This window comes from Trichoplusia ni, chromosome 14 (assembly GCF_003590095.1).
Source record: "Trichoplusia ni isolate ovarian cell line Hi5 chromosome 14, tn1, whole genome shotgun sequence".
Classification (NCBI taxonomy): domain Eukaryota; kingdom Metazoa; phylum Arthropoda; class Insecta; order Lepidoptera; family Noctuidae; genus Trichoplusia; species Trichoplusia ni.
Genome location: NC_039491.1, coordinates 9,658,527 through 9,669,391, shown reverse-complemented (window position 1 = coordinate 9,669,391; position 10,865 = coordinate 9,658,527). Strand labels below are relative to the sequence as shown.

At 33.8% G+C, this 10,865-nt stretch overlaps 2 protein-coding genes across 5 annotated transcripts; both read right to left on the bottom strand.

The window, feature by feature from the left end:
- Positions 1-105: 105 nt before the first annotated feature.
- LOC113500638 (2-acylglycerol O-acyltransferase 1-like) lies at positions 106-8,704 on the bottom strand. Of its 4 annotated transcripts, XM_026881495.1 has the most exons (6): positions 6,659-6,705; positions 3,707-3,934; positions 3,018-3,461; positions 2,549-2,748; positions 1,164-1,326; positions 107-651 (listed from the first exon to the last, which is right to left on the bottom strand). In XM_026881495.1, the coding sequence occupies exons 1-5, from the start codon at positions 6,703-6,705 to the stop codon at positions 1,169-1,171; spliced, it is 1,077 nt and encodes a 358-aa protein (XP_026737296.1). In that variant the 3' UTR covers positions 107-651; positions 1,164-1,168. The 4 variants fall into 4 exon arrangements, with proteins under 4 accessions (XP_026737297.1, XP_026737295.1, XP_026737298.1 ...); XM_026881496.1 differs by lacking the exon at positions 6,659-6,705 and adding an exon at positions 8,651-8,704 and having other exon boundaries at positions 106-1,326; XM_026881494.1 differs by having other exon boundaries at positions 106-1,326.
- Positions 7,933-10,762, bottom strand: LOC113500639. Its single transcript, XM_026881498.1, has 3 exons — positions 10,294-10,762; positions 9,637-9,973; positions 7,933-8,793 (listed from the first exon to the last, which is right to left on the bottom strand). The coding sequence occupies exons 1-3, from the start codon at positions 10,511-10,513 to the stop codon at positions 8,640-8,642; spliced, it is 711 nt and encodes a 236-aa protein (XP_026737299.1). The 5' UTR covers positions 10,514-10,762; the 3' UTR covers positions 7,933-8,639.
- Between the last annotated feature and the right edge of the window lie 103 nt (positions 10,763-10,865).

The following is a 10,865-nucleotide window of genomic DNA, read 5'->3' as shown; positions in this document are numbered from 1 at the left end:
CGCATATTTGTAACAAACTTATAACTAATTTGAAAACAATTCAGTCTGTTCTATGAAGAAAAACTTAATAATATATTTTAGAATATGATCAAATATTAATTAGATACATAAAAAAACATTAAATAAGTTCGTTTTTGTAAAATACACGCTTATAATTATCAAAATAGGCATATTTCTGGAATATACGCTTTAATGAAAATATCTTTGCTCATTTGTTCATTATTATTTGTGATTGGTTTTATCAAATTTCAATAAATTGATATCAATTATTAATTTGTTTATACTTAGTTAAAAGTGCGCACCATCAAATAATATATGTTGGCCGTTATAAGACATAGATTGTCATGTTTTTACTTAACTAGAAAAATTTAGCATTTATAAAACCTAAAAATTAATTGAGCTTCCCTACTGTGCTAAAGGACATAGGTATGTTTTATAACTTTATACATATAAATTGGGTAGAACACAGAGGCAAGAATGTGTCAAATATGAACTGTCTAACCCAAATAGGAACATCTATAATAATTCAAACTGACGATAACGGTGATTAGTTTTCAAACTTCCATGAAAATAGGCCTATGGCCAGCAGTGGGGTGTATTCGTGTGATTCGAAGTACAAAATGGTGGTAAATACTTCTACACTCAGGTTATCTGTAAATGATGCTATAAGTTTAACACATTTAGAAATAGTATTTAAATATTCTTATTATTAAAATATTATTATTCGCTTGCTAAAATATATGGTCGCAGTACATTAATAAATTCTGTCTTTTCTAAATTATATACTAATTTCTACAAGCACGTGTAGCCGTTCATTATAAATGATCGGATTTGAATCTCTTTAAATAAAGTATCTTGATTTCGATTTGTTAATTCGACCCTTAGGCTTAGCACTGAGCAAACGGCGCACAATTCACCCAAAAATAGAAACAGGACTCAAAAATGTCTCCTTAGAGCACCGACAGTTTTCATTTTAAATTAAATCTTATTCTTCCTGCTGTCCAAACTCAACGAATCAAATCCGACGATGGACAAAACCAATAGAGCTCGGTTATTTCTATTCAATGAACAAAGTATGCATCGTTTGCTCAGAGCCGTACTTGTCATAAAACGGCATCAATAGAATCTCAAATAATACCTACATAACATAACATAAAAGTAACCTTATCTATGTGACGACTAGCTTGGCTTCCTCGTGGTACTTCAGGTACTTCACTTTCTCCGTCTCGAAGAGTGTTGCCAACCGTTCGGAGAACTCTGCATGAACTGCGTCTATTTCTTCACTGGTCGGTTCTAGATTCTTCTTCACTTCCAACGGGGCACCAACTGAAATTACGAGATATTTTTGTTAATAAACTTTATTTACATTTTAGAGGTGGTCCTCGTCCGAAAGAGAGAGATGGCTCCTGAGATTAGCACGTGAAAACAAACAAACTCTTCCGCTTTATTATATTAGTATAGATATCGCATACATAACGATTACAGAAGACTCTTGATGAATAATTACCTATTTGTGTTATTTAATATTTCCTTGACCCTTTATACTATGCCTTTACTAATTAGCTACCAAGAAACTGTTGTTTTTCCTAGATAGTAAAACGTCTCCATTGAACACTTTTTGTCCGTCATTTGCCTATTTATGTATGTCTATAGACACAAAAAGTTTTAAGGTCAAATTCATGAGAATACAAATAATGTTAAGATATATTCTGATAATCGTTGCATCAGTCACAGCGCCAAAGGCACTACGTTCGCAGTTCGATTACCGCGTAGAAGAAGTATTGGTATAATCCACGAATGTTGTATCTGGGCGCTTATTGCCAAAAAACTCATTTTAGTACCAGAATTCCATTAAAAGAAAAGAAGTAACGTTGTAGAAGTGTTTTAGGAGTATAAACATTAAAGTGTTAGGAAAAATGGTTAAATTTTCAGAATGTTATACGACTGGATGGTAGGTGCAGCATCTGGATGTGGCGTTTTAACCTATTTCTCAAAACATACAGCTTCAACCACCAAACAGCATATTTTTGAGCACACTGACGTCTCTAAATTGACTATAACAAGCGTTAGATTGCATCAAGTCGTTATTAACAATTTAAGAGTATAAAACAGGTCATTACACGCATGACCTCGGCAGTCTAGTATTCATTATTAATGCTATTTTTTAACATACAAACGGCGTCGTAAAAGTTAGTCCAAGAGGAAAAAATGAGACCATAAAGAGAAGTACTTCGAGGGCTTAGTTAAGGATAATATGGGATAGAAACCTAAAGAACTATGAGGCGTTTGACCGGTTAGTAAAACTAAAAAGTTTAGAGCGATAAAACTTTTGGTCACAAAACTTAAGTTGAAATTATAAGCATCCAGCTTTTTCAGAAGTTATGGAACATCTTAGCCAAGCTTAAAGCTTACGAGCACATTAGCAATATTTTTTGCGTCAGAGGCGCTTTCTTCAACGGTTCTCATATTTGTTGCACCTGTAACATAATCTCTAAACTTATACAAACATACACATACTCTATACATACTTAATCGATTGAACACTCACCAACGGTAGTAACAGGCGATCTTATAGGCAGCACGCCGTATGAATACTGGAACACTCCTCGCCCCAAAGGAAACATGGGAGAGACACCGGTGAGCTGACGGACCTTCTCCTGCACGCGCCGCAGCAGACTGTTCTCAGGGTTGCTCGGAGGATGGAATAAGTCCGTCTCGCCGAAAGAAAATACTGGCACTAATGAAGCCCTGGAAAATAAGAGGAAAGAACATCTTTAAGTAATAGATAGTAAATAATATATATAAATAGAGGAATTATCAAGATTGTTGTAGTGTTTTTCCTATTACTCTGAAGAACTTGTCTTTAACGAGGACAACTTGAAAATTTGATTATAGCGATAGCGATCTGTGATAAGGTACGTAAAGGATTTTTTTTTAATAAATTTAAATAACGAAACACCTAAGTTCGTTATCGTATTTTTATCGTATTTATAGCTTTGTTAATGTTAAAAGCTTACCCGGTCTTCATAGCTACACGGATGAATCCTTTCCTTCTACTCAGTATCACTTTGTATTCCTTGGGATGAGCATCCAATGCTTCAGCCGCCCCTCCAATGATCATACTCGCACAATTGCCCTGATACTTCTGAGAATCAAGCAAATGCATGAGACTTTCCTGAGACGAGGAGCAAACACCAAGGGCTAAAGCCAAATCCCTAAAGAAAGGTACTAAGAAATGTCCTCCTAAAGTGATCAAATGGCAAGTCATGCCGGGAAAGAGTTTTTGGAAACCCGTGGCGTTGGTGCAGAAGTTTCCGAAAGCCCCCAATGATAAGACGCCGTGTGGGAAGCAAGCGAACAGGTAATTCTTGGAAGGGTCGAGGTCGACGGTCTTCACGAGTTTAATGGGGAAGTAATCGCGGAGGCAATACCACCACGTCCAGTTGCGCACCCATTCAGATCTGCAAAATTTAGAGATCGAAATGAAGTTTGTGTAGTTAGAAACATACTGTCGCTGAAGAAGTCTAAAATAATTTACTATCGTTAAAACCTGTTTGTATCGTGTAAGATGTTCAGCTGTCTATATGAGAACGTTGGACATTGATTTTACAAATTATCAATTATAATATAAAGAAAATGTTAAGTAACATTCCTTGGTAGCAAATAAAAAACGGTATTCAATTTAAATATGACTAAAGCCACTTACGCTCTGCCGCCACGGTTACATATCTCAATATCATTGAGCATCCAAACTCCATAAAGGATGCCTGCCCACCAGAATCGGGAGTATACCAGCTGGATGAACAGGTATATGCTGAGGGCTTCTCCAAAGAGGATCAGGTAGATCCAAAAGAAGGCAGCTAATGTCTGCAGCCGACGCGACATCGGAATGTTCATTGGAGCCCATTGTATACCCAATAGGTCTGAGATCTGACTGAAATTAGACAAAGTAGGTCTTGTTAATTGATATAATCACTTCAGCAGATAGTAGATACTGTTATAAAAATAAATAGGCGCGACAGTGTAGAATGTACATAGATATAAAAGAAAGACTTGTATACAATAGAATTGCATACAAAATTGTAGACATTAGACGGAAACTACCAATGACATTATGTGGGCATACTGGTACGTTGTTAAGGGAGAGCTCCTCCCCAACATAATATATGTAATTAACTGCAATTTTTTTGCTGTGGGGTTGATCTCAAGGTAAACTACTTACTTGTAAAATAAATAGACATCATTTTCTTTTATCTAAAACCTTTACCCCTAACTAAACCTACAAAGTACAAAGCAATACAAAAATGATCCAGAGACATATAAATTAACAGTTTTGCTTTAGGAAGTACTCCTTTGAGGAGTCAAAATGGCATAATCTGGTTGTAACAGAATTATCTGTAACGGGTCTTATAATTATCATCGTTCATTTTAATCTAAATGGTTTATTGACTAATAATTTTCTACTGTTAACATGACGATTGCCACATGACAAACCCTTATCTAATCGCGTTGGCTTATTTGAAATACCTACTAAGCGTGGACCAAGAGATTAATAATATTAAGTATCATAATAAAGTACTAAAACTTTCTTTGCAATGCAACACTGTCTTGGTGTACAAGATAACGGATCGATATTTAGAGGGGTTTCAATTAGAATCTCAAGAAGCAGGTTTTTTTTTAAGTATTGAAACTTATGCTAAATGGGAAATTATCAGAATACAACAAAAATTCCTTTTCACCAAGCACTTCTATTTTCAACATCCGGTATTAAAATAATCTGCGCTTTTTACGTCAAAGCTTTCTAAATCTAGAACCATACATAGTTAGTAGATAATACCTTTAAGCAGGTATTATAAAATAAGATTCACTCGTTACTTGATGATTAATAAGTAATTAAATTACTAAATTAGTCTATCAATAGCTTTTAAATAAATTTCCAATGTGTATATACACATAAATATTGGTTAAATAGAACGTAAAACGGACTTCGGAACACAAATATTAACATTAGACAAAATTCTTCATGCCTAATGATTGTAGGTACTACCCATAAATTGTAACTCTTTTTTCATGCAACTTATTTTTAGCATGTCTCTTTATTTGAGTCATATGTTGTCATTGTATTGTTATCGTAATAAAATGGTTTGTTGCTCTTCAATGTACTTTTGACCTTCGTTCGTGCGGAAATCCATCACAAACATATTGTTCTGTAAACATACGATATGTTTTCTTTGTTGATGGTCATTGTTTCATGACATTCATCTTAACTATGTTATCTTTGACTACGCTAATCGCAATTTCAGACAAAGAACATAGAAAGTGCAGTAAAAATAATAATATCAATAAAGTAGGCAAGTGCAGTAGCTGATCTGGCGTTTTAGTGTTGCTGCTTATAGGTTTAAGGTTCGATTCTCGCGTCACACTTTTAGGGTCGTAATCCTAAACCGTAAAAGTTTGCAATGAATTTGTGATGTTGAAATGTATTGCTGCTGCCACTATAACTAAAATTTAAATCAGTCACAAATCATCGTCATCATCGAGTCATCGTTTTTTTTTAACCAAATATATAATTTAGGTTGGTATTACGGGTATTACCTACGAGTCACGAATCATTCATTGTAATTATTAAAAAAAATGCATTCATAATCTTCAAATAAGGCACTGTATGGTGTATAACGATTAGGTTTATTTACCTAATAAAGATTACCTGCTTAAGTTTCCGACTACTGACCGATAGAGCGCCTAATTTATCATATCACTTGACTTACTTTTCAAGTGTTTCGATTTTATATTGGACATTAGTTATAATTACAGTTACTAAAAGTTCCTTATGATTACAGACTTTCATGTAGTAGAAAGTTACAGTACCTATCGTAATGGATCGATTAGTTCTAAATAATCTTTCTTTTCTTCTGAGTCTATAGTAAAATCAACTACCTATATTTATAAACCATTTACACTACTACTTACTACTTAATTTTTTTCCGTGATTTACGTCAGTCATGCTTTAAGATTTATTTTAAATTCAATATTAATTCTATACAACAAATTTAAAACAAACAAGATTCGAACCTACACTGTCTGGACGCAACAGCCGTGGGTTGTTTTTTTGCTAGGAATTATAGCAGTTTTTAGTTCTGAACTCTGTACCCACACTTGGTATTTTTCGGTTAAAAATAATCTGTTGGTTGGAAAAGAGGGCAGTTTTAAAAATACCCGCATTATTCCCATTGTAATGTTTTAAATGTATCGCAATGAAGGAAGAACTTAAAAATAAAATTTTGGGTTCTTAAATTATGTACCAAAAATTTACATGCTTTGGAATACTTTATTGTTGTGCAAATAATAAATGATTTGATTTGTTTTGATATTAATCTTAAAAGTTCAACATAAAACGTCTCTTTATTCTGAATTAGTAACAACACGTGTTTTTCCTGCTCTTAAACATTTTCAGGATGACTGAACAGATAACCCTGGTGTAAATATAATTAAACCATTTCTAATTACTAAGTCAAGTTGACATAGTTGTTTATAAACTTGTTGACAAATCATTATCTACAATCTACGCTCACGTTCATCTGAGGCAAAGCTTTGTTTATAATTACAGAGCATACAAAATATCAGAGCAGAAAAAGAAACAAAATAAAAAAAAACTTACCTAAAGCCTTTTGACAGTGTTTTCACAACACAAAGGACGTGTTCCATTTTAAATATCACTGCACTTTGTCGCGCGGTGACGCGTGCTCACTCATTGACAATTAACCCGCGACTGAATCATTTCAAAGACGGTTCTAATCAAGGAACAGTCTTGTTCTAATACTCAATGTCATTTTCTGTCTTGATAACTGCGTTAACTAGCAATTACAGTTAATCGCTTCAGCAGTTTCATATATTGTTTTCTTATACAGAACTAATTAAAAAATTACAAAAAAGGGTGCAAATATAAAATAATAAGAATGTTTGAATATTTTTGATATTTTTACCGTTTCAATTTGGTAATAAAATTTTATAATAAAATACCCAATTTCCACTGTTTGGATACATAAATGACTGAATCGACTATTTACTTGGTCTGTATCTAAAATATACAGGTGTTTTTAGGTATCTAGCTTTCCAAGTTTAAACATTTTTATTAAACCATATTAAAATCTAATTAAGAAAACTGTGAAAATGTAGCTGTTCTTGTAGGCTAGGATCAAAAATAGAAAATAAAATATTTGACAAGGATCCCGTATAGTAGATAGGTATTTTTTTATACACGTATTGAACCTATGAAAACCATTGAATTTTGCAAGAAGTTCAACGCTACCGATGTAAAATAACTTTATTTCATAACAGATCATAAGATCATCTTACGTATCATAGAAAACAATCTTCCAGCAAACTCTCATGAAAAGCTGATTTCGGATGTATCGATGTACTATGAAATCTATCGTATCTTTCAAGAATCTTTTAACGACCGGGGTAAAATAGGCAAACAAGCCTAAATAGTAAATAAGATTTAAGAATGTATTGACTCTCGAGTCATAAGAAATAATTAGATCTAAAAGCTAATTTCAATTAAAAATACATGAGACAAGACCGAGGTAGAATTCCTTTAAAAAAATATTTACCCGGCCAGTCCTATTCCCGAGTATTCCCGACTTTCACCAATATCGACTATTTAACATAAAAGCAAATTTAGTTTGTAGCTAAGTACTGAGAGAGCTGTGTGAGTACCGGTGTGTTGATGAGTACTGGGGTTTTTTGTCATATTTACTACACTCTTACACTCCTTACTAGCGCCTATAAAATATCGTGAACATTGAGAGGATTACCACTAGACGGCTAACAAACATTATTTCAAAACCTAACTAAAGACAACGTCATAAAATAATCAGGAAATTTTATAAAACATTTTTAGAGATAAACAAACATATTTTTATTAAATAAAATAAAATAATAAAAACAAAATATACTCCCTGTCCTATCGACGACGCAATAAAAAAATATACTTTGAAATTATGAAGTCATTGGCTAATTAAATAAGTAGATAAAAAGACTTTTATCCAACCAATCTATCATGATTCCAAAGTCCATATTGTTACACGTTTGGCTTTTCGGTACAAAGTTCTTTTAACATAGGCCTACACAATAGTTAGAAGCGCCTCAAGACACGAGTTTCTAGCCGATTACAGTACACACAGAAATAAAGATTTCTTTAAATAATGTCTCTCCGCTCCTTTAGTCACGCGAGTTTTAAACATTCAAATCACATGATCAGAGACGCCCTGACTCAGGGCAAGAAAGCGTGGATCACACAAACGCCTGTTTTACGCGGGGCTTGAACCCGCGATAAGACGCGCACAGCGGCTTTGGCGTGGTAACTTCAAACTCTCGGTTATTCGGATGTAAACCAGTAGTGCTACACACTTCAACCGTTGCTGTAGCGTGCAGTCGGCTGCCAAACCGTGCCTTAACAGGTTGCATTTCCACTAAAAATTAATTACAGAATCTTTTGTCTTTAGCAATCAATCTTTAGCATTTGTGCATGATAGAAATGCAGCCTAAGACTTTGAAAGATGACTTTGTGGCCTTAAACTTTGTACTTTGCGACACAACGTAAACTGAGCTCTTCTAAACATAGAGGTTCAAAGTTCTTATTTGTCACCATTAATGATATCTCGGAAATTTTTAATTCTTTGTTCTGTTTCCTTGATGGAATCTTTCATATCTTTGTGTATTTCACTATACGCCTTTATAGATTGGTTGGTCTCCGTGAAGATGTTTTGAAGAATTTGAAGGTGGAGGATTCTGAAAGAAAAAATCGTGATAAGTAAGAGTTAATATTTTTGACAGAGTAGTTCAAGGAGTATTATCATGCCCAGTGTTACTTTAGTATAAAATTTAATCAAAAATAGTCCACCACTATGCAAAATGAATAAATATCAAATATAGGTGACAAAAACTCAGTAATGAGCAAACTATGTTCATTAAATCTATTTTTTTTAACAGCAAAACAATATTTAAGTCTCCATATTATAAACAATGGATTGTCATCAAGGTTCATCTTAATGATCTTTTATTATGTAACAAACACCATTAATTATGATTTATTAATGCGGTTTTATTTTAAGTAATGATTGTCTAGGATAAGATTACACATGGAAAATTAAGTGCATATCATTAGTATTGTTTTACAAACAATTTATTATTTCACAAGTCTCTCTGCAGTCAGAAATATTGTTTTTTTGAGTAATTAATGTGTAGTGCCAGTCATATAAGCTTTAAAGTAAGACTGTTACCACTAAGGAAGAAAAAGGTGAAACATTTCTATAGCATCATCTCACTTCCACAATAGCCATTATTGCTTAAGTATAAGTAAGACCTAATTTAACCACTATTTCATCATCACCATCATGTAAGCAATTAGCCACAAACAATGTAAAGCTGTTTATAATTTTGTAATGTTTAGCCATTAGTATCCCACTGCTGGGCAAAGGCCTCCCTTCACTCCTACCAGTTATCTTGGTCTGTGGTTAATAGTAACCAGCGCTGAATCAAGCTCATCCTCCATCCCTCTTTCCCAGCCCACTGCAAGGTATTTAAGCATTAAAATAAAGATAAGATTTTAAATTCATCACAAGCTAAACTCACTTAGATTTTAAATCCAGAATCTTAGTCTTAAGAGTCAGCAGCTCACTGGAATCATCACTGAACTTCGTGACATCCCGGAGCCTGTGGTTGAGCCATTCCATCATCAGTTCCACTTTCTCGCTCTCCTGTTCTTCAAGAGTGCTCAGTTTATCATCGATACTGTCTTGAAGCTCCTTCATTTTACTTTTCTGTGTTTTCTTACTGTTTGTTGACTGTCTTAGATGTTCAAGTTCAGCTATGAATTTGGGTAGTTTGGTTTGGATCTTTTGTAGGACAGCCTGGTTGAATTCAGCTTGTTCATCGAAGGTGAGCTCTACTGCAGTTTGGTGCATGAACCCTGGAACATTACACAACAATATGACAATATAGCATAACATAACATAAGAATGAATACACTTCATCAGATGCTTTGCTTCATTTATCAGTTGTTTTTTTAGATAAGCAAATTTAATTGTGGTTTAGTCCACAAGCACATGAGTATCTAAATATTGTTGAGTGATCTACAGAGTTCTCAAATGTTTTAACTGTTGTTGAATTTGACTATCGACCAATATATGAGTCAGTGCGTCGTCTTATGGGCGGATTTAGGTTACGCATCTTTCAGCGTTTTCGGCTTTGTAGAAAACAAATGAATATGACCTTATTTCATTGACATACCTAGCAAGGTAGCCGTGCTTTCATCCGGGTTACTGAGCCTGTGTAAACTAGAATAGTGTGTGAGGTTACAATCGGCTATAATCCTATTTACTTTCCCCTTCAATTTATCCGACAGTTTGCTGTTTTCGCCGCACAACTCCCTAATGACTTCCAGTAACATGTTCTCTTGAGACATTTTGATGTCCATACACACGTTGTCCGTATAAGTTATAGAATCCATCGCTGGCAACCACGATCTTTACCGTATGTTATTGAATAGTTTATTTAGTTTTAATTAAGTCTGTAGTGTAGTCACTTCGATAAAATTGGTGTAAACAAAACTGTTACCACGACAACCGTTGTCGTTTGAATGTGTGGGATACCAATCTGTCAAAAAGGACAAAATATCAACGCGAAAAATTAAAAATAGAAAATAAATAAAAATAGAGTATCTACTAAAAAGAGTACAATACATAATACGCAAAAAAAGTATAATTTATTAAAATACAAAACTATCTTAAATTTTTTTTTTGTTGCGCGATCTGTAGTACTGAAGGTAGTATAATCTCACTGTCATTTCTATTCATAACAAA

Coding starts and splice junctions, on each gene's coding strand:
- LOC113500639 (XM_026881498.1), bottom strand. CDS start 10,513: ATGGATTCTATAACTTATACGGACAACGTGTGTATGGACATCAAAATG. Junction 9,974..10,293: donor AAGCACGGCTACCTTGCTAG/GTATGTCAATGA, acceptor GTAATGTTCCAG/GGTTCATGCACCAAACTGCA. Junction 8,794..9,636: donor ATTCTGGATTTAAAATCTAA/GTGAGTTTAGCT, acceptor TTTTTCTTTCAG/AATCCTCCACCTTCAAATTC.
- LOC113500638 (XM_026881494.1), bottom strand. CDS start 6,705: ATGGAACACGTCCTTTGTGTTGTGAAAACACTGTCAAAAGGCTTTAG. Junction 3,462..3,706: donor TGTAACCGTGGCGGCAGAGC/GTAAGTGGCTTT, acceptor TAAATTTTGCAG/ATCTGAATGGGTGCGCAACT. Junction 2,749..3,017: donor CGTGTAGCTATGAAGACCGG/GTAAGCTTTTAA, acceptor CTTATTTTCCAG/GGCTTCATTAGTGCCAGTAT.